The following is a 23,444-nucleotide window of genomic DNA, read 5'->3' as shown; positions in this document are numbered from 1 at the left end:
AATTCAACAACAATCTATTAATCAAATTTCAGACCTCAACAATCGTCTACGCATTACATTGAAAGGCCATCGTCTCCACCACTACGTCCACAAATTATTCTTAACTTAACTATATATACATTCAATAAATATGTACAAGTATTTAGTATATTGGGTATATACTAAATAAAGATGTGAAAGACTGGAAAGAAAAAAACTTATTTGATTTACTATTATAAAATATATATTTTAAAATTGGCTTGTGTTTTTGAAACTAATAAAAGAATGTTTGGAAAAGCCTTCATTTCGTCTTTACTGTGTGTAGTGTAAATTGTGACAATGTAGAAGGATTAATTATGTCCATGAATAGAAAAAATTATGTAAGTTTCCACGAATATCCCAATTATCTTTCAAAAATCCATCCAAATTAGGTGAAGTCTATAACTAATAATAATAATATGTATATCTACGTATATTATTATAAAATTTAGAATGTGTATAGTTATATTATTTGAAATTGATTTTTTTCCGTCTCAAACTAAGCTATTTTAGTGATGGTGTTTTAAAATGATTAATGACGTTACATGTCTATATTTATAAAAATTCGAGCACATTATGTATTTTTACAATTCAATTTTAAGTTGTTCGAATCTTAATTGAGCATTAGATGCTTTGTGGAATTTAGTTTTAAAGATATGTCGCGTGATATCACGTAATAGCTAAAAACATAATGCAATAGAGCCTTATGTCCACAATGCTACCCCACATGCCATGACCTTGCATAATTTCTAAGCCCTACCATCACTCTCAATGAATTCTATATATAATTGACTACTAAGAATTAAACTTCATCACTTATTATTCAATCTAATCTAATTCCATAAAAAGATGTAAGCTTACTAACCTTCAACAAATTGTTACGAAGTGTTTTAATTTTTTATGGAAAACTTTGATGCATTTATTTTTTTCGTTTTACTAACTCGTTATGTTTGTTATATGTGTGAAAATTTCGTATGAATGACCATTATTAAAGATAAAATAAAAAAAATCACCTTTTAAAAGAACTAATTAAGTTCTTTTTCAATGTTTGCTTGCATCATTATATAGTGAAATTGTTTATTTCGTCTTGATTTCTCATCGTAATTATTCTTTACCATGAAACAAGAATCGCAAACAGAGTAAAAAAAAAGAGCAAAGAACAAAAAAAAATGTATCAAACTAGCGAGATATTTGCTTTTAAGATTGATCCCCATGCGTGATTCCAAAGTTTATTACACTAATTTCACGATTGTATGATACAATTAGATGATTAAAAAGATCAAGTAGCTAATTTTCATTTGTGGTATTATTATAGAGCAATAATGTCAATGCCTTTAATTTGATATATATATCATAAAAGTTCATATAGGAGCTTGTCTCTATTGATCTTTGCAACCTAGTTTTGTATGTGCATCTAAAATGAATCTTACTCATAATCTTCGTAAATTCTTCCACATTTCCAATTTTCCCATTTGTCTATATCTCATCTCATCAACTATATCATGTGATTATTTATTAACAAAATAACTCCTTGGTAGTTGGTTGGTGTGTAGATCTTGAGATGAATAATATTATTGAATATAGCATTTGAAAATAAACACATTAAATTCATACTCTTTTTTAGACATCCTTTTTTTCTAATGTAATAAATATATATATATAGCTGAGTCCAAGAAAGCTGTGGTCAAACCATAATGATGTTAACTTTACACAACCAAAATATGAAAATAAATTACTTCATCACTTAATAGTGCTTCAAACAAACCTATAACTTCATGTGAAAATCTTACACAAATGGATTGACAAACACACAATAATACTCCATAGAATATATTTGATCAATTAGCGATACCAGGAACGATAACGCGAGCTGAATCAATTTGTCAATTGTTGATGATCTTGTACTGTTTGAGTTGAAGAACTTTAGTCAAAACTTTCAAAAGTTGAGGAAAAGCTGTTAGTTGAGGGAAGTGGCCTTGAGATTTCAATATGTTAACATTTGAATTACCACCAATATTTGATTTTATGAAAAATGCAACTGATTTTGGGACAATGTTGTCTTTTTTTGTAAGAATAATGGAGGTTGAAGTTTTTACTTTTGGTAGAAGCTTTGTTAAATCACTTAAGAACACCATTTTTGCAACAGTTAGAGCAATTTTTGGGTTCATTCTTCCCAAAGAATGCTCAACTTCTGTCATTGCTTTAGAATTGTTCACCATCACAGCAAATGGAGCAAATTGTTTTGCCCATTTTGTGAAGTTTTTATCCATTTCTTTCAAAAGTTCATCAACTTGTGGCTTTTCAAATCCCCCAATATATCCTTCACCATTGAGATACCTAAAGACCAAAAAAGTTAATAAAACAATAATCAAGAAAAATCATGAATATTAAACGTTTTCGATGATCTTAACCCATTAAAAGCACTTGAATTTTAATATTTTTGAAGACGAAGAAAAACTGATTTCATCTTGAGGAAAAAGCATATTCCTTAATTATTCCAACTATGTTTATATACACATAGTAAGTTTTTCGCTTAAAAACAAAATTTCAACCTCTAGCGTAGTATAATTTTCAATATTCTGAAAACCTTTTATATATTGGAGTTCTTTCCGTGGACTTGGTTTTTTGTTTGGTTTTATATTGTTTCATTCTTGTCAATGGTAACCAAAACAAAAGGAGAGTTTTAGAGGGGAATTACCTTGGAGAGGCATTCAACAATACAAGATGGTGAAAGAGTTGAGGCCTATAGGTTGCAGCAACACATCCAACCATAGCGGACATGGAATGACCGACGTAAATAGTTCTCTTAACATGGAGATGGTCAAGAACACATAACAGATCTTTGGCATATCCATCAAAACTTGAGTACTTCCTCTCATCATATAGCTCAAGCTTCACATTTGGAGAAAAAACCAAGTCAAAAACAACCACTTTGAAGAAACAAGCAAGGTAGGGAACCATGTAATGCCAAACATTTTGATCCAACCCGAATCCGTGAGCCAACACGAGTGTCTCGCTGCCATTGCCATACACATTGACATTGAGAGCTTCGGCAATCGCTGATCCACCTCCACAATTGAATCCATTATACATTTTGATGGTTTTTTTTTAGGATATGGAGATTGAATGGAATGTGGATAAATTAAGGCTTTGGAGTGTTGAGATATACACTAGTTCTATTCCTTGTGTATTTATAGTAGTTTTTCCACTCAAAAGTTAAAAAAAAAAAGGAAAAAAAAGTTGACTCCATCTATTTTTGTGTCATATTTTCAATTGAGTTTGTTATTGTAAATGGAAAATTTTGAAAATTTTAAATAAATTGGAAATTGTTTAGGTTGTTTTGAACAAAAAGATAATATATTCACATTTAAAACCTAGCTAGATTAGTCATTACCTAAGTGTTTTGTAATTTTCATAAACAAACGAATGAGTAATGGTATTGAATTAAGTTCAACAATCTTTTTAATGACAAATTATCTCTTTAGTTTTTACATTTTCATGTTAGACTTTCATTCATAATCATCTTTTTGGTTTTAACTTAGCTTAGTAATAACTGACACAGACTTTCATTCATAATTAACATGATCTTTCACTTAAAAAAAGTTGAAGGTTTGATCTTTTTACTCGTAATAAACCTAACATTCCACCCTGGAAGTTGAAGTTGAAGATTTATGATCCCGTTCCCTAATTATATATATATATATTGACCTGGTAGATATCTTCCTAACCTTTAGAATATCGTAGACCACACACACTGCAACTACTGCATTAAAATGGAAATAAAATCAAAATCCAAAAAGGTAGGCATCCATCTAGATTAAAATGTTAGAATAGTCAATTATTACACAAATCAACTTAATTGTTATATTAAACTGAAGCCCTACTTTCATATTCCCATCACATTCTAAAGAAAGAGGGAATCACTTTACTCACATAAGAAAACATTAAAACAATGGACAAGATAGCATATATGGAACCACAAAAAGGGTCAATTTGGTTTCCTTTTTTATCTTGCTGTTCTGAGTTGTATTTTTGCTTTTATTTTTTTGTTATCATCAAGAGAAGATAAAGTTATTATTGGATTGGTTATGGTTCATGTTAAAAACAGAAAGTGCGAATAATATTATCATAAATACACACCAACTAAGTTGGCCATCTATTTACTAACGTGTCTATTGCTATCCACTTTTTGAATTTATGGCATATCGTCCCTTTGATAGTGAAATAAAGCTGTTTCTGCATCTCTACTTCTACTTCTCCTTCCCTGCTGTGCCTCATTTAATGACCCTTGACTCAATTGATATACTGAATAGATCTCATATCTACGCTTTTCAGACTTATGGAAAGAACTAAAATTCTTAAGGTAATATAGAAATTACCACTGCAGACTAAAGTATCCTTTCTTAATCTTTTATCAATCTCAGTATCCTTTATTACAGCTAGTCCAACTAAAGATCTATAGTTTAAATCTATTAATCCAAAATAAGCTTAGTTGTAATCAACACAACATTCTAATTTAGAGATTAAAGGTTCGATATCTTGTCTCTCTACAATTATACTAAAAAGGGGAAAAAACCTATGAACCCTTTTGTTGTATCGATGCTAAACTTTAAATAATGTCTTTAAGATATTTTTACTCAATTTAGTTTATGAATTGAGGTGGCTCAATGGACTATTTGGATAAATTGAAGATCATAGAGACCATACCAACCACTGAAAGATTGATGAAAATATTACAATTCAACTGAAGGCAAGAATTTGTGCATCCAATCAACTAGAGATGATGGTCAGAGCACGTCATTGATATTGATTGATTGATAGGTGGGATCATAAAAAACGTTGGAGGGAGGGAAGGAGAAACATTGTTAGTAAAATTACATCATGCAATACCAGTGCACAGAGTGATTTAAGAACTCAATTCAACTAATCTAAACTTCTTTAAAAACTTCTTTAATGATTAACATTACATTTTTCTTTTGATAATCAAGTAAAATCTAGAAGAATAAAAAAAACTTTATTTGGATAATTGGATTACACCGAACCTTTGGTAACCATTTTTTAAAAAAATTAAGAATATAATATAAATACATCGAATAGTTACTCATCAAATTTTGAAATAGAAAAAATAGTTTTTTAAAAAGAACATTTTCAAGTATGGTAAAATAATTAAAACTATTTATGAATTATAACAAAATTATTAAATTATCTACAGCTCATTCTTATATTTTATTAATTACTTGTCGGATCCAAAAGCAGTTCTTCAGCCATGAACCTTCAATTGCTGTCACATTTACTGACCTATTATACTATTGAGTTTGAGGAAAGTCACTGGCTAACGTTTCTATTGCATATCTCAAAAAGATAGATATTTCTACTTTCAATACAATGGCAATAAGAAATGCTTTAACACTGAAGTGTCTAGATTATTAAGAGTATAAGAAATTGATAATAAAAAAAACAAACTTTTATTGAAAAAAACGATACATCTTTTTCGTTCTCTCAACACTAAGCTCATTTTTCTTCTCACTAGAGGTGTGTTTGAAAATGATTTATAGATAGTCAAAATCATTTTTTCATTAGCATAAACTAAAATTGATTTTAGAAAAATAAACTGAAATTGATTATAGAAAATATGAAAAACATTTCAAATTAATTTTGAAGGAATTAGGTGTTAGGTGATTTAGACATCTAATTCAATTTTTGTGTAAAATATTGATTAATACGTATGTTTTGAATTTTCTTTCATATCTATATATAAACATATATCAAACATGCATATTATAACATAAAATAGATCTTAACTATAATTATTTAGTAAAATAATTATTTCTCAAATAAAAGATATAAAAGAGTGGTACAAAACATTGTTTAAAAATCAACAATCAAATTTTATAAAATCAATTGTACTCAAATATTATTTTCTATCACTCCCAAGCACACCCTAATTCTCTACTTTATTTGCTTTGCTTTACAAATGAGGTCTCAAATCCTATTCATAGGCGTGATATCCTTTAGCTTAGGCTAGAAGATTATTCTAAGCTTTCTTAGTTCTAAACTATTCAGATATTTATATGACACCTTTTCCCATCTAAAGGAATTCGTTCCTTGAATCCTAAAGAAATGCTGAGACGTTTCAAGGGCATTTCTTTAGAAATACGTACACACAATTTTCTAGATGAATCATGAGATGTCTAATATTTACAATTAAGCTATTTACGTAAAACGCTTTAAGAAACAATGAAATATATGACAAGTTAGCAACTAGATCCTTACCCTTATGATGCAGCACACGATCATCCCTGCAGAAAGCCAAGGAAAACTCGCTGCTAAAATCAAATCGGGAACTCCGGATCTAAGAACATCAGATATCCTGCATATACTCAAGAAAATAATATTTGGCAGCCAAAATACACATTGGAGCTGTGCTCTACATATATTCTTACACACTGGAGAAGAAGTTATTAAGGAAGGAACCACAAATCCCCCAAATGGTACTACTATCCAATGCTGGTATAAAAGAAAAAATGTCTATCAAAACCCTGAATCAACACATAGATTGAGATATACGATAAAGAAACAACTAAAGTAGCTCATTGCTTAGCTAATGTACAAAGATTTTTCTTTACTAGCCACCATTCTCTGTATTCATCTCCACTTTCAGATAATAAAATTATGTATTTATATATACTACAGAGAAAAATAAATGTTAGGCAGCTTAAATTGGTAAAAAAACATTTATTCACCTGTACAGGTATCTCTCTGTTCCTTGTAGAGAGAAATGTAACTTGAGGAGTTGACATCGTTTTAAATATCAATGATTACACAGGCCAATCTGTAAAATAACATCGCAGCTGTATGTGTGTTTCCGCCACCGCAATAGTTAGTATAGTACGTGAAGGCACAGAAGGTAGACCTATGTAAGCTCTTTGTGTTTGGGTATTCCAACTCCAAAGTTTCCTCCCACAAAAGGTTAATTATATAACTAATTGAGTGCGTAGTGAATTCTTTCAAGCAGCTGCACAACCTGATTGATGGGGATAGACGCCGGCATTGACTTTGAGCTCGGTTTAACTGCACTTAGTGAGCCAACAGATGACGATAATACCAACTCTTGTTGCATGCTTGTAAGTTCCAAGAACTGAGTTAGGATATCACCATCAAGTATCTTTGGTACTCCAATCTGAAAACCAAAACAAACCAGGCATAAGCAATTTCATTAGAAGGCACAACTAAATTCTAATCAGATTTAACAAGAGTGCGGAACCATAAAATAACAGGAGTCTAAGATAACAAAAACACATAAAAATCAATGCTTGTTATATGATCTTGTGCATCAAGTTTATGTCATGCTAGTTACAGAAATTAATAGCGAAAAAACCAAATGATAAAAACCAAGTGTTTCAAAGTAATTGAAGCCCTCTCTTGAGATCTCTCAAGAGCCCTAAATTTTATCAGTTCATGATCGGTACTCTAACTTCATAGTCTCACTGATAAAACCATGTCATTGAAGAAACATTAAAATAAAATAAAACAAAACATCACTCTTACAGGATTTTCACGGCTACGATACTCATAATGATCATTCCCCAAAATGGGGGAAGTTAGTGGATGAACTGCAAGTTTAGCCTGAACAGCCTCCAAAAGTTCGTACTCATCCCTGAAAAACCAGAATGAAAAGATAATCAATGAGATGGACCCACATAATATTGATGGAAGGTCCAAAAGCCCGATGAATTTATCCACAGGGAAATTTGAATTTGATGATACTTTTGTGCCACGGGCATCTCTAAAGGTTTTTTTGGTGATATAAATGTTATGTGGAAGCATCAAACAGATGAAAAAAGACACTCCGCAAGAACCTTGGGACTCATATCATGAAATGAGCTTAAGCAAGAAAAAAATGGAAGAATAGAACAGATGACCGCCCCCATAAATATACTGTTAGAAGTATTGATAATGATATAATGAAATTTATTGTAATACATGAACTTATGTTTTTTGGCTGATTTGTGATTTAACATGGTATCATTCAGAGTCCATAAAACTTAAACGTGCATTTGATCCAACAAAAAAAAAGAATCCAATAAAAAAATGAACTCAAAGAGGAACCTTCATGAGAGAAAACGTTGAAGATCCTACATTGAAAAGATGGGATGACCTCACAATCTTTTAAAGATACGTGTTGCTCCTCTCTTAGCCAATTGATTTTGAGATAAGACCCATGATATCTAATATCTATGTTATCTATTTGCTATCATAGCCCACGAAACCTAAACGCGTATTTGGTACTAAAGAAAAAAAGAAAAAGGAAAAGATTCAAAGAAATAAGAAAAAATTTGATCCAAAAATAGTGAACCGAAAAATGTCGACGATCCCAGGTTAAAAAAAATATCAAGGCCTCATACACTGTAAAAGATACATGGGTTATTCCACTCATGGCAAGGTTGTGACATGGAACCTTAAGTTTTTCTTAATATGGTATTAGGGCAAGGTTGTGACATGGAACCTTATGTTTTTCTTAATATGGTATTAGAGCTCACTAAGCTCAAACATATTGATTGAAAAAAATGGGATCCAATCCAAGAATGGTGATCTAAAAAGGTATAATCTTGAAGGAGCATGTTAGAATCCTACATTAGACAGGGAGACCTCACAATCTTTAAGAGTTGCATTGACTACTTCTCCCATAGTCAATTAATTTTGAGATGAAATTCCATCGTCCCAAGATGTAGTACCCTACTCCCATTATTTAAGCGATCTTACAAGGGAAAACATCTTTTGCTTGAAGGTACTTCAGCTTTTTTTCTCTAATCAATTATTTCCCAAAATATTAAAAAGGCTTACATAATTGGCTTATCACCCAACGAGTCCAATCCAATCCAGATACATTTCCCCCTAGATTATAATTTCAAGAGCTGAATAGTGCCAATATAGGTTTATTACTAGATTTCATGCGTTAAAACTTCATTCCTATGGATCTCCCAGTTACAACTACAATTGTCCATTGGATACTGCTATGCTTGTGACATTGTTGTTTCGTTCTTTTTAATGGCATTAGTTGGAGGGGGGAGGGTCGATAATGGAAAGTCACCAGAAAGGAAGGGGGGGGGGGGGGGGGGGGGGGGGGGGATGGCAGGCATTGAGTCAAGAAAGAGAAGGAAGAGAGGAGGGGAGATATTAGATATATACATATATATCTTTTTCAAGTCATGTTTGCCACGTTAGCTATCAAGTCAAATTTTTGGTTGTTTTTGGCATTCCTGCTAGTAGAATGATCTTTAAACCTAGTTTTCAATACTCAAGGACACAAAATCTTTTTAAAAATCAGGGACTCAACTGGCATATTAGTAAGAACTCAGGACCAGAAAGGTAATTTCCCTTTTTTATATAACTTTTTCCAAAAAATAATCAAATTTTAACATCCACATTTTATTGATATTTCAGTAAATTGAGACCCGCATCGACTGCATTGAAAGATGGAAAACAAAAATCTCTCTTTCTTTCTTGTGTTTTTTTTTAAGGGATTGACATTGCATAGATAAAATAAGGCAGCCAAGCAGGGGGAACCTATGGAAGTAAGCATTCCTATTCATGAAAGGTGAATAAACATTAAAAATGTCAATTGTATGATCAAGAGCATGTACCTCGACAAAGGAGTGAAGATTACAATGCTCCCTAATAGTGTACTGGCAATAATAGTGTTGTGTGATGAGTCAAAATCAGAGCCAGGGACAGCACAACCTCTCAACAAATCATCAGCTGGAAGTTTGTATGAAAAAGATCCCTACATGTAAAACACCAAAGAAAGGCATACTGCTATTAACTTACTGATGGATATGAAGAAGGAAAAATTTATCTTCAAGGCATATCATGTAAAGCCAGTTCTTTCCACGAGAAATCATGATAAACATTCAAATGGTAGAATATCATCATGGCTGAAAATCAATTACTTTAGGGATCTTGGAATTTCATAGTTTTTCCTGAATTGTGAATTAAATTCAAGATAATTCTATAACAATAAAGTTTCGCTAAGATCCACCTGCTTTGACCTTAATATAAAAGTATTACACAATAACTAACTATTCTAAGAACTATTAACAAAAAATATCACTAGAACTTCCATGCAGTATGTCGCAAGGTGCAAGTGGAACAACTTACTTTCCTCAAGGTCATAGCAATTTCACCCATGTAATAAGCACAGTTCAGCGTTAAGTTGCATTCCGGACTTGCATTATCTGGCAATAGAGAAATAAAAAGTAAGCACCAGTTTCAATTTGGCCACAATGCTAAATGTATGAAAAACCAAAACATGTGCACCATTTTCTATTTAGCCACAAGGCATAAATGCAAGTGAAGTTTAGGTACAACAGAAATTGGTAAAGAAAAATTATTATTCTACGAATGAATCAATGTGAAGTATTTTGGTAGGCTTTCAGTTACCAAGGTTATAGTACTACAATTAACTTTAAACTCCTAAAGAAGCGTTAGCCCTCATCCTTTTTGACATAAAAAATACTTCTTGTTGTTCTATTCCTTAATCCATTGGTCATCATTTTTTGTAATAGAAACAACTTTCATTGAGGAAAAATGAACGAATAGAAGGAAATACAAAAGTTCTATGTCCATAAAAAGAAGGAAGCCCCACAATAAGAAGGGCTCGAACAAACAAAAATGTTGTAAGATCTTAGAAATCAAAACTCAAAAGGGAACATCAAACTTCACAAGGAACCCTTATAATTATTTTTAGGTTTTCTTGCCCTCTTGCGAAGCAAAACTTGATTTTACTACTCCTTCCAAATTGAAGCTGTGGTATTCAAAATTTCAGCCTGAAGTGGGCGATTTTCATCAAAGTGTTTATTTTCTTTGTATTAAGATCTTCACTAGTGTCTCAGCTCTTTGTTGCTTTGGTTCTTTCGTTGTTTCTACTTTGTGATTGTTTGTTGGTTGTTTTCCCATATGTTTTGTCTGGGTTCATCTTTGTTTAATTTGTTTGGTAGTCTGTCGTTTTCTTCTCTTAGTATATTACTTTTGTACTTTGAGCATTAGTCTCTTTTATTATTATTAATAAAGAGGCTTGTTTCCATTTTTAAAAAAACCCTCACAAGGGACCAAACTTCGCTAATGTCCCTCACAACTTTCCTAAAAACTCCATTATTGCTTTTACTGACAAGTCCTAACCCTCGCCAGACATAAGAAACAACTCTTCTCCCAAAAAGAGGATGGTGGAGGAACTCCCCAATCATATCCCTAATTACTCATTTCAGTTTATCTTACTTGATCTTCAACTGGAGGCTTTTGTTGCAATCAATTATTGATGTTGGAATTTACCCTTTATTTCATTCATCAATGGAGCGTTTCTTGTTCATAAATATTCCTTCATGTGTAAACAAGAAGCTAATTTTTGTTTTATAGTGTTTGAGGCTGTGGGCTGTTCTATTTGCAGACACACATCCACGCAATTCCCATTTGATCAAATATATTTATATATATCATTTCAGATTTGCTTCCCCATATTCTGTGTCAAAAAATCTGCTTTCACTACTACATCTGCTGGAATTAGTAAAAAAAGGAAGAGATGACATCAAGCTTTTTCAAACTTTCTTATCAAGGGGAAAGACTCAAACTCAACTCTCCAAGATAACATTTCAATTTTCAAATATCCATACAGTAAAAGCTATATGTACCTTCTAAACGATCAGAACATGATAAGATAGCAATGCTTCCCTTACGATCTGAAACAACAGCAGTGTCAACATCCAAAAGAGTACAATCAGCAACTAGCCTCTGTGAAGGATCAGAATAAATTTGCTCCAGCTTTTTAGCATCCTACAATCCAAGAAGTGGGTGCAGCTCGGTGTAAGACAACATGCCATCAAACATTAAAGAAAAATTTTCAAGCTAAAAATTTTGCAACATAAAAAGCTCCACTCTTCCTACCCAATTATCTTTGGGAGATGATTGAGAAATCCGAGGTATAATTTTTATGTGCACCTAACCAGATTTTCCAGTTTAATGATTCAGGAGGACTCAGTTGGTTGGATGAGTCTACAAATTCCAGCAAAGAGAAGGACAATGGATGGAAACCAATGGGATGGGCTGTCGGGATTCTTGGTGGATGTGTTTTAGGTGCTGGGTAATTCTGCCTTCAATATTCACGGTGGTTGAGTAGGTTATGAGAGTTCAAAACTTGAGCAGATTTAGATTTATCGTTAAAGTGAAAAAAACAGGGAAAATTGGAGAGAAGGTAAAGAAAACACAACACCCTACTTTTTTTTCCTGCCTTTGATGATATTTTGATTTGGGGGAGAGCAATACTTGGGCGGTTGCACCCATTCCCATGCATTCTCTTCAATCACAAACAAACAAAAATATTCTATTTTTAAATGAAAGAAAAAAATGTTTGAAAAGTATCTTTTTTCAAAAAGAAAAGTCTGTCACATGGCAACTTGTGATCACACTTGGTTGGATTGCAGAAAGATTGTGTAGCCCAAGATGTACCCAAGTACTTTTTCTTTAGAGGAACGCCATCATTATTTGGGCACTAGTGAATACATTCATTTTATAAGGCAGACTAGTCATCAAAGTGTGTTAGCGAAGTAGCTTTTTATTTTGGCTATACATAGGTACCTAAACTAGTGTTAGATATCCATGTTCCTCAACCTACAAAAAAAACCTACGACACAAGAAAGGAACCAACAACACAGTATCTCTGGAACATTCTTATATCTTAGATTGTGAGTTCTTCAATGCACTGTGATATTATGAGTCTGCAATTGAAAACTAAGAATCTTTCACAAAAAGGAACTATCGGAATATCCTTCCCCAATCTAGAGTGAAAGCTGGTTCTCTCTGCTCATAGACCTCAACTACCCACAAAATAAGCTACCTCAAATGTCCCCCAAATACACATACAAATACTCTCTTCTCACAACACAGGCAGCTACTCCCATAATCCCATTCTTGGCCCACTCTAACCATTTTACCTGTCACTCCCAAATTTTCCCCTCCTAGACTACATCTTAATGATAAGTGGTTGAATTCTTAGAACCAACCAACCAGTGGCTTTTGTAGGCTTTTTGCGGTTCTTCATTCTAACAATCAAAGGCTTTTGCTTATTTTGAAGGAAAATAGTATGATAAAGCGTAGGAAATTTTGAGACAAAGCTTTGAACAATAAAAATAAAGGGCGAGAATGAAAAAGAATTTACAATTACAACTTACCTCTTGATAAGAGAAAAATAGAATACCATCACGACAATCGCCAACAGCAATTCTATTAACATGAGCCGTAAGAGATGTTATCATAAAACGTGTCCTCCCAACTGCAAACCTTTTCACTCTTTGGAAACTATCGTTTGGGAAACCACATACATAAAACTGAAAATAGTAGATAGAATGAATAATGAACAATCATGTGATGTACACAAAAGACATTTAAATCTCAAGGACAGAAAAGAAGAATCTACAAGAAGCCAAAAAGAGAACAGAAGGAATGCAACTTACAGCATTACCAGCAGATGCCAAGAAATATCGATCAAGATAAGGGCAGATAGCAAGAACCATTCCAGGCAAGGAAGTTGAATAAACCACCCGTAATTGCCATGCTTCTGTTTCCTCAAGTTTTATACCATCAGAGCTTGCATCATCTGGACTGCTACAAAGACTACTGCTTGATAACTGTTCTGTAGCATATCCAACAATTTCACGAAACGGTGAGGCTTGAAGAGATGATAATCCTGCCTTTGAACAAAAAGTCATTGAGCCAGTATCTGAGTTTTGAACGTGTTCAAGGCAGAGGACAATCAACCGACCCTTGGTACTGTTAAAGGATATAGTCAGTTAAACTAATGAAAATAGAGGAAGATAATGCAGAAATTTACAAGTTCAACCAGCACAGTAGAGAATGTTTCATTATAGTGCTAGAAGGTAATGAAAAAGATGGATGAATAAACTTTCTTAAGCTTATCTCCAACAACCCAGAGAAGGGGGAGAGAAGAATTTAGCCTCGATTCTCATTCTTTGCAAAGTCATGTTCAAGATTCAAGAAGCACTTCTTCATCAGACTTGAACTCCACCTTCTCTTAAAAGAAGAATTGAACTCAAATATAGGATTTTTGAGTCAATGCTCCCCATTCTTTATCCATGGTTAAACTGATCTTTTGAGGATTTTTTTTTGTCCATCACTTTCATCTATGCTGTTTTGAACATTTCACCTCACCACTGAAATTTCATTTCCTATTAAATTACCGATAAATTTTTTATTATTAAAAAAGGAAAGAAAATAAAATCTGTATCAAGAGAGAGGAAGAGGGCTTGTTTGATTGAAATAGAAATGAATTTTCTCATGAAGCATTTGACAGAAAAGAAATAGAAGAAATTTTGAAGACATCATGTATGCATTTGAGAGTCTGCCAAATTTTACAACTTCAATTAGGTACTTAATTCTATAATTCCTTTTCCAATGACCTTTTTTCTAATTTCTAGCTACTATCTGCAGAAGGCCTTTTTTGCATGAAAGATTGTCTGTCTTAAAGTTTAAATTTGTGTTCTACTTTTGTGGTCGTGCTGTTGGCTTGTCCCTTCTTCTAGTGGCCTTTTTGGTATTTTCATTTCCCTAAAGAAGCTGATTTCTTATTCTTTTGTTAATTAAAAAATGATCACATCCTAGTTCATGAATGATCAATTACTGTTGACAAATTTTCAACATGGACTGATCTGAGCATATCCTTTTATTTCCATCGAAAAACATGGAACCCCTAGAACATTTTTTTTGGACACTTGCAAAAATGGCAAAACAAGTTATAATAATTAAGTCTATAGCACACATACTTTATTATTTGCAAAAATGGTAAAAAAATAAAGCCCAACCCACACATATAAAAGCTTGAATTTGATTATTTTTGCTATATTTGCAAAATCACAAACCTTAAAGATATTTTTGCAAAATACCTAAACTAATTTGCCACCCAATACAATTTCCCTTTTTTTTTCCACAATGAAAATGACAGTTTTCATTTGAACGTATAAAGCAAGCAAGCCAAAATAAACATACAAGGAAACTCAAATCCGACTAGATCTTATTACAGGTTAGGTGACAAACGCACATAAGGACGCATTAAACCTAGCAACCTCCCAACCCTCCTCCCTCTTAGGTCAAATCCCTCCACAACACCGCAAAGAAATAAGACTATCACAAAATTCTTCCTTCATCTCAAAAGGGGATGATAAGGACAATGGACCTCCACATATCTCTACAATTGTATGAAATCCTTCATCTCAAAAGGGGATGATAAGGACAATGGACCTCCACATATCTCTACAATTGTATGAAATTGTCCACTTTGAGCATAAACCTCCATGGCTTTGCTTTCGATACCACCCACAAGGTCTCATTCCAATGGAGATAATTGATAGTTGACTAAAGCTTTTTACTAACACAGTAACACCCTAAACACCATGCCATGTAACCCACATAAAGAGGGAGGATCATATCTATACATAATAATCCTATTGCACAAAGCATTTTCCTTTGAGAAAAACTACCACAACCATTTTGCCCACCACACCTCATTACAGAGTCTAAGATTTCCAATACCTAGAACTCCCAAGGTCAAAGATTTTGAGACCATACCCTATTTCCACACCCTATTTCCACAAAAAATCTCTCATCACTTTCTCAAGTACCATTTTGAAATTTTTAATTAATATGATTTATGTAGACTTTCAATATTTACACTAACTTCTAGTCCAAAAAAATAGAATTAATATTATGATAAAATTTAAAATTTATACATATGTGCATTGCGCATGAGCAATTGCTAATAACTTTTAAAAGTATTTTTACAAACACATTGCAAATTGATATTAATTTTAAAAACTTAATTTGCAAGAAACTTCATCCATCGGGATTAAAAATTATAATTATAAACATTTCAATCTAAGACATAAAATGAACAAAAAGTGTGAGAAGCACAAAACCTTTCAGCTTCACCACTGGCCATTATGGCAGGACCAGAAGACAAGCTTGTTCCAACCACAAGAACTTGTTCGTTTCCATTCCTCACCAACTCCATGGATTTTCCTGTCTCTCCAATTTCAAGCTTGTGAGATGATAAAATTGACCCACTAAGAGGGTCTACACAGCATATGTCAGATGAAGATGTATCATTAATCAATTGAGTCCTCATCACAAGCAGTAATTTGCTCTCACTGTGATATAGGACCTTCCTTGGGGTGCCCCCAAGGTGAAATTTCTGCACATTCAATCTCTTGGTATGCACCATCTCTACCTAGAATATTGAAAGTACTAATTAGATGAGAAATAATGGTCCACCATCATCAGTATATCTATATACAACTCATATCCCAAAAAATACCAGGAAGAAACATAAACCAATTCATCATCTGAGGCAAACACATGATGTGTTTACAAACTTACAATTAATCAAAAGATAATCATGTACATGTAAAAGATATATGTGTTTATGCAAAATATTCATAAGGTTCCTCACCAAATGTAGACTGCTTTCCGCAACAAATAGTAGTCCACTAGGGCAGTCAGCAGAACACACAGGAGTTACGTGTGTTGACGGTTGAAATGATATGGAAGTATATGAAAGACTGTGTCTAGCACTATGTAATAACCACGGCCTATCACTTAGAGCAATTATATCAGAATCCAGCCTATCCGTCAAAGGAACCAGAAAAACAGGAGTGATCCCTATACGACGAATAGCAATCAATTGAAGACAAGATGGAATTTCATCCTCGTGCTTCTCCAATATATCAGCATTATGAAATTCCTTGCTGAAAGAATCGGAACAAGACAATAAAAAGGGAACAACAGTGTGAGGCATATCAGATGAGTTCATCGTAGCAGTATGAGGCCACTCAAAACGAAGCAACATTCCATTCCTGAGCCCCGTAAGAACATAAAACCTGTCAACTAAAACAAGTCTTACATCTTGGGGAATGCATCCACTAACAGCATTCCCTAATATATTCATCAATGAAATAGTTCCAGAAGCAAGGACCGTAAGGCCTATAGAGGGAACAAAAGATAAAATCTCCACGGAAGGCCTATGGGTGCCTATAACAATAATAGTATCACAACTCACCTCATTCAAAAGAGTGGACATAATGCTATTTTCAACTGAGTTCATAGGAAAATTTGATTCTTTTTTGGCAAAATGTTTTTCAGGAATTGAAATGCATGACAATTCATACTGCAATCTCAAATATTGCTTTTCATATATTTCATAGTCATACCCAGAAACCTTTCGAACTCCAAGGATAAATAAGAAGCATGGGTTAGAAGTGGAAACAACAATCACATTATGTCCAACTGCTCCCAAGCTTATACCAATATTATCTGGAAACCAAGATGTGCAAGCTGGAGAAGATAACTCAATGCCTTCAGAATGGGCGATCTTGGTGGGTAAACATAACCTTACTGCATTTTGATGTATTTGAATCACTAGACCATCATCTAAAAGACCACATGCCAAAGTACAGGTGTCAGACTGGAAACCAACTGAATCAGTGACATCAATAAAACTCAAGCCAACTGATAGAACTCGGGTCTCTTCAACAAATGACAGTACCAAATATGAATGATAAGTATCGCTTCGTTTCATTTTAATGGTCCATATACTCGTTATACCTTGGTAAATTGGAGATGTCCTCAACAAATTTTCTACACTGATACCATTTCGAATAATCCTTAAAGACCCTTCAGGTGCCATTCCACAGCATGCAAACATTTGGTCTTGTTTCTCATCATGCTTGTCAACAACTGACATATCCAAAATTGGGGCAATGTTCTGGATGGGATTTGCATATATCAGTCTTCCATTTTCTAATTTCAGGACCATTCCATCCCCCATTTCCACTAATGCAGCCAAATATCCACCTTCAACCCACAGAAGAGCCTTGTATGGTTGACCTTTGTAAAGACAAGCAGACTGATTCACTTTCAGGCCATCAGAGTCAAAATTCATTTCTATCATGAAGAGATCTCCTGTATCCATACAGAAAATCATCCTTCGGTTTCTATTATTGCCCGGTTCCCAACTCCAAGAGCACACGTGATTCTGGTTTGTATTCAAACTGCCATCATCGCTGTCAATGCACATGGGATCATAATCCCTCAGTTCCAGCAGAGCACATGCAGCTACATTAAATAGTCCTTCGTCATCTGCATCTTGTACTCTATATGACTCTTCAATAAAGTTTTGTTCCACGTTGGGTGGGAAGTGTAAGCCAATTCTATAAACACAACAGGGACTGTGAACATCTCTAAGATCCATCAAGAGAGCATCACCAACCCTAAATAGAAGTGCAAATCCATAAGATTGAGGAACTTCAACAACCTCGTAAGCCAGGGGTCCATCTTCCAAAAATTGACATATAACATGTATAGTCTGTTCCCTAATATTCCATCCCAATAATAGCAGTTCATTCAAAATCGCTCCTCTCCTGCAGTATTAAGTCTTCAGCACATAACAAAACTACTTCCAACTATAATCAAATACCAAACATATAATAATTCACAATCAAATGCTATCTAATCAACAGAAATTTTGACATTCCATCTTCTAAAAGCATAGCATCTGTACCACACCTATTAAGAAGAACAGCCAGTATAGGATTGTTGTCCTGTGTAAGGTGCCCACGATCTTTTGAAATAAAGCACATACTCCATATGGTACCACATATACTGGCTTTCTGCATGCTTCGAGGAGCAACTGAATCTCCTTCACTATCAGGAGGATAAGTTATTCTCTGAAACCAGGTTACTAAAACTTCTCAACAGAACATTCTTCATGAAATAACAATTTGTAAAATGTTAATATCAATATGCATGAAAGTTATAGTTTTTTATGAGCAAGAAAGCGTTCCAACCTTATCAACGATGTCGCTACCAGCAGATATTGAAGTGGAGAATAAAGCCAAACGATTTTCATATGCACTAGCAGCAATAAAGCATCCACTGGAAAAAAGAAGATCATGGTGTAAGGAGAAAGAATGAACGAGTATGCACAAATATATTTATGTTCCCCTTTACTTTTTATTTTAATTTCATAGAAAAAGAGAAAGGTACATCTACATTTCCAAAGCTGTCACAATCAGGAAGGAGAAATACTAATAGAACATGTCAATCAGAAGCTTGGTATAAAAACAAAGCAATGGTAAGCAATATAACGCATGATGCATCACGGAAATGATGTCTTGCTACTTACTCTATCATAAAGCAACAAATTAGAACTCAAAATGGCCCTCATTCAAGGTGCCTATAAAGCTATGGCTTCCTCTTATACAAGGTTCAAGATGAAAAATAAGAAATACCATCACTAATAGCAATTAGCAATCTATAATGATGTGAACCCACCACCATTAATCTATTGCATGTATCCAAAGGAGCTATCCCAAAAATCAAGGCAAAGAAGATCCAAGAAGCTTTCACATTGCATAGACAAATATTTTCAAGCTCAAATTTATATATGAAGTTAGTTCAATGTGTCGAGGAGAGAATAGAGCAAAGATGGCAATGAAAAAGTCGAACAGTTTGGAAGATGGCACAGAGGACAGAAAGATTGTGCAGAAGTCAAGTGTGCACTGCATTGGAATTCATAATGCTAAACCTGGTCAAGCATGTGCATCAAGCTTGCTGCCTTCTAGAGGAATTATTTAAGACAAATTAGAGCATTTCTACATTTTTTTTTTGTTTTGCATTCTGACTTCTCAATTAGTATTCAATAAAGTTTCATGTTCCTAGGTCTTATTTTCTACAATTTTCATTTTTTAGCTTTCGAATGACTTCTGAGTTTCTGGACCTTTGAACATCTATTGATATACTTTGCAAAATTCAGATTAATGATATTAAAAACCTTGTGTTTATTCAATCCCTTTTGTGTGTTTTTTTCCAAATTTTTCTTTATATTTTTTGTTTCAACCGATTCATTGAACTAGTTTTGATCAAGCTAATTCATGAGTAAAATTGTTTTAGGATCTATAAGTGGCCATCATAGATTTTAAATTTGATCAGAGTTATTCAACCTTCTAACTAAGTTCTAGGTTGGAATAATTCGTTAAGTTAGCCTTATTTGTGAGTGTTTGCAAGGATCCGAGAAAAACCTCTAGCTTGTCATAAAACAGCCTGCATGCATCGCATGTTAACTTTTTAGTTGTTTATTACAAGCCTGAAAATTGGTAGAAGGCCCAACAAGTGAAGATCAAAACTAATGGTAAGGGGAATTAAAAGGCCTTTGCACTGATACCATATTAATTTCAATGGAATAAAATATTTGTATTGCAATGATTAAAAGGCAATATACATAGCTCTCCTTAGGATATATAGTAAAAAGGCCCGAAGGAAAGAAAATAAGAATAAAACCATTAATGATCACCCCTAACTAAAATGTTCACAGCTTTATCAACCAAAAAAACTTCCCAATAAAGAAATAGTATTTATAAGAAATTGCTACCTAAAAACAGCCACTCTCACTATGCTACCAGACCAACCAACTGCAGCAAAAGTTACACGGAAGCCATGTGCGTAAAGATTAAGATAGAATATCCGTCAAATATAGTGATCGAACCCAAGCAACAACACAAGAATAAGAAGACAGTCAAAGTTGAGGCAAAACTTGAACCAAAATCAATGAAAGAACGAATGTAAGAATGTGAAATCAGATGCAGAAAACAGATAATCTAACAACTTCAACTTGAACAAATGGTGTATGAGGAAAAGAACAATAAATTTTCCATTCGCAAAAGCTACAAACCTCGAATCTGAGGCCAGCATTCTCCCTATCTGATTCCTTGAATTTCCAGGATTGGAAAGTTGAATATGTGTCATAGGAAGAAACCTATGCCAACAGTAAGGGAATTAAGATTGAACCTGGTTTTCTGGAAATAAACTCACTGAAACTGCAGTAAATCCAAGAGCATACTTTTATAACAGAGTCAAAAAGTATGCATAAAAATAATAATAACGATAAATCATAGATAACCTGTGCATTTTATTGCAAAATGTGAGAAATGAAAGCTTTCCAGAATCGGAAATTACAATGAGAAGATCCTTGCCCAGCATCTGAAAGAAATGGCACATGTTATTGGATTGTCAAGAATAGAAGTAGAATATCTCCAATAGGGCCATGCCATGAATAAGTATATTATTCCCGATGAAAGGGCTTCAACTCAATAAATCTTTTACATTGAATATGTAGCAATAATACACTCCAACGTACTCATTGTATGTGAGTTCTTATCTTATCAGCTAAATATTGGAGTGAACTACCAGTCACTAATCTTTATAAATCACTCAATTCATACATTAAATCAATAAAATCTAACCTGTGTATATGAGGGTCGAAACCTCTCATTCCATGGTAGGATGGCCATATCTTTAATAGTGCCAAATACGGCCTGCTCACATACAGATTGTACAACGCCATCTTCGCCTATAACCACCAACTCTATGGATGTCTCCTGAATAAAGTTTCACCAGTTTATTGTTGTTAGATCTATCTAAGTCTAAAGATATGTTTAGTAATCTCAATAATGACAATTAAATTGCCGTCAGAATTTAGAAATTTGGGACTCTTCTGTTACATCAAATTGACAAAGTAGTTTCAACCACAATAAGTACGATACAATATGTTGATCAAGCTACCTGTTAAATATGGCATCATACTGGATGCACAATAGAAAAGGTTTTAACAAACAATGATGAGCTTTCATAAACAAGATGAAGATAGAAAAAAAGTATCCTTTACTTATCAGGTTATGGATGCATCCATGATATACCCCAACGTCACAGTTCTTTCCATTTCAAAACACAAAATTATAGTAATAACACTCTGATGCAAATCATCTTCATGCATACATCTTAAGATATCAATGATTATAATAAGAAGCGTTACTATACAGATTTAAAATGAAATGAACTCCCTCCATTGCAGACAGCAATTGGCAGGATGCATGAGATTCACATTTTTACTCCATTAGAGAAATTAAAGTCCTGTAAACGATAAACCTACATCCTAACATTAAAATACCCACGCCAACAAACCAAGTATCGAAATGCCTCTGATTTCTGAAGCAAGGAACAACACTCTTCATTCACTACTTGAATAAGAGGAAAAAACACGATGCAAACCTATACCAGAAGTTAAATAATTACCGAGAGGAAACGAGCTTCAATCAAATAAAAGTACAGAACAGCTGATTGCTCTATTTAACCAATTGGTTCCGTAAGTCCAAACAACTACACCAATGCCTATCAATAAAGCATAACGAAACACTTCAAAAATGAAGAAGAGTTCATTAACAACAAAATACAGAACAAACCTTGCCAAAGACGACATCGAGAGAGCTCGGAGAGCGTATGTGACCGTAAAGAACCTGGAGAACAACACTGCCTCTGAGAACGCACTTAGCCAAGTAATACGTGGAACTAGAAGTGGAAGATGAAGATCGCGATTTCGCAGATGAACATTCCTCCTCCGAAACCGCCATCAGCTAACGCATTGAAACTCAAACAATAGGATGGATTATAGTCAATTCACAAAGAGAGAGAGAAGAAATTCATGAAGAACAAGATGAAGATGAGGTGTCGCAAACAGAAGAGTGTTCTTGAGAGGAAGAGAGAGAGAAGTTTTGGGGAAGAAGAAGAAGGAAGAAAGGCGTATGATTATTCCATCGGGGAGGAAATTATGGTCTGAGAGAGGCAAGTGTCCACGGGGTCCGCATCATTACACCTCTGCATCAATCTATTGTTTTTAATATGCAATTTTATTTAATTCTTAATTAAAACCAACATGAGTCATGAGATGAGATTAAATATTTTTATTCATATAAAACAATATTTTAATTTAAATGACCATATGTCTAAATTATCAAATTATGTTGATACTTGTTTTGAATTTCTTCCCTTTAAATTTCTATATTTTTCGATTTTTCAATTAAATTTTAAATGATCCTTATTTCTAGTTTGTAGTTTATAAAAATATATATGTATGTCATGCTTTATATTTAAAAAATTATTGTTATCGAATTTGGATGAAAATTAATTTTATTAGACTAAATTTAAGATTTGAAAGTACATTTTGTTAAATTTTAGGTGAAAGACTATAAATGTCTTTTTTATGTTACAATTGCATGGATACTTGCATCAACGAATTTAACATAGATTTTAGGAGACTCGAGTACTTTCAACTTTATCGTCTTTATATAATAGTTATAACAAAAATTAATTAATATTTAATATTTGTAGATAATTTAATAATAGTTATAACATTATCATTATATAATAGTTATAAAAAAAACTAATTAATATTTAATACTCGTACGATAGTTAGTAGTAGTTATAACCTATTATGTTATAAGTCGGTAATCTTTTTGTTTTTTAAATAATAATAAAAA

General features: G+C 33.4%; 2 protein-coding genes across 5 annotated transcripts; both read right to left on the bottom strand.

Moving 5' to 3' along the window:
- Positions 1-1,604: 1,604 nt before the first annotated feature.
- LOC101216944 (strigolactone esterase D14) lies at positions 1,605-3,193 on the bottom strand. Its single transcript, XM_004136503.3, has 2 exons — positions 2,717-3,193; positions 1,605-2,355 (listed from the first exon to the last, which is right to left on the bottom strand). Exons 1-2 carry the CDS (start codon positions 3,109-3,111, stop codon positions 1,902-1,904), a joined length of 849 nt encoding a protein of 282 aa, XP_004136551.1. The 5' UTR covers positions 3,112-3,193; the 3' UTR covers positions 1,605-1,901.
- Positions 3,194-6,498: 3,305 nt separating this feature from the next.
- Positions 6,499-22,778, bottom strand: LOC116401607 (splicing factor 3B subunit 3-like). Of its 4 annotated transcripts, XM_031882247.1 has the most exons (15): positions 22,371-22,773; positions 21,375-21,509; positions 21,032-21,111; positions 20,804-20,887; positions 18,921-19,008; positions 18,640-18,800; positions 16,529-18,494; positions 15,996-16,306; positions 13,521-13,836; positions 13,239-13,394; positions 11,703-11,844; positions 10,177-10,253; positions 9,663-9,802; positions 7,567-7,675; positions 6,499-7,198 (listed from the first exon to the last, which is right to left on the bottom strand). In XM_031882247.1, exons 1-15 carry the CDS (start codon positions 22,536-22,538, stop codon positions 7,001-7,003), a joined length of 4,131 nt encoding a protein of 1,376 aa, XP_031738107.1. In that variant the 5' UTR covers positions 22,539-22,773; the 3' UTR covers positions 6,499-7,000. The 4 variants fall into 4 exon arrangements, 3 of the variants coding, with proteins under 3 accessions (XP_031738107.1, XP_031738108.1, XP_031738109.1); XM_031882248.1 differs by lacking the exons at positions 21,375-21,509; positions 22,371-22,773 and having other exon boundaries at positions 20,804-20,948; positions 21,032-21,105; XR_004215135.1 differs by lacking the exons at positions 6,499-7,198; positions 7,567-7,675; positions 9,663-9,802; positions 10,177-10,253 and adding exons at positions 11,956-12,161; positions 12,286-12,364 and having other exon boundaries at positions 11,710-11,844; positions 22,371-22,778.
- Positions 22,779-23,444: the final 666 nt, after the last annotated feature.

This window comes from Cucumis sativus, chromosome 3 (genome assembly GCF_000004075.3).
Source record: "Cucumis sativus cultivar 9930 chromosome 3, Cucumber_9930_V3, whole genome shotgun sequence".
NCBI lineage: Eukaryota > Viridiplantae > Streptophyta > Magnoliopsida > Cucurbitales > Cucurbitaceae > Cucumis > Cucumis sativus.
This window is presented reverse-complemented; position numbering and strand designations above follow the sequence as displayed.

Excerpts from the sequence above, each read along its gene's own strand:
- LOC101216944 (XM_004136503.3), bottom strand. The coding sequence starts at position 3,111 with ATGTATAATGGATTCAATTGTGGAGGTGGATCAGCGATTGCCGAAGCT. Across the intron at positions 2,356-2,716 it reads TTGTTGAATGCCTCTCCAAG|GTATCTCAATGGTGAAGGAT; the intron begins GTAATTCCCCTC and ends TTTGGTCTTTAG.
- LOC116401607 (XM_031882247.1), bottom strand. The coding sequence starts at position 22,538 with ATGGCGGTTTCGGAGGAGGAATGTTCATCTGCGAAATCGCGATCTTCA. Across the intron at positions 21,510-22,370 it reads TCGATGTCGTCTTTGGCAAG|GAGACATCCATAGAGTTGGT; the intron begins GTTTGTTCTGTA and ends AACTTTATTCAG. Across the intron at positions 7,676-9,662 it reads ATCTTCACTCCTTTGTCGAG|GGATGAGTACGAACTTTTGG; the intron begins GTACATGCTCTT and ends CTGGTTTTTCAG.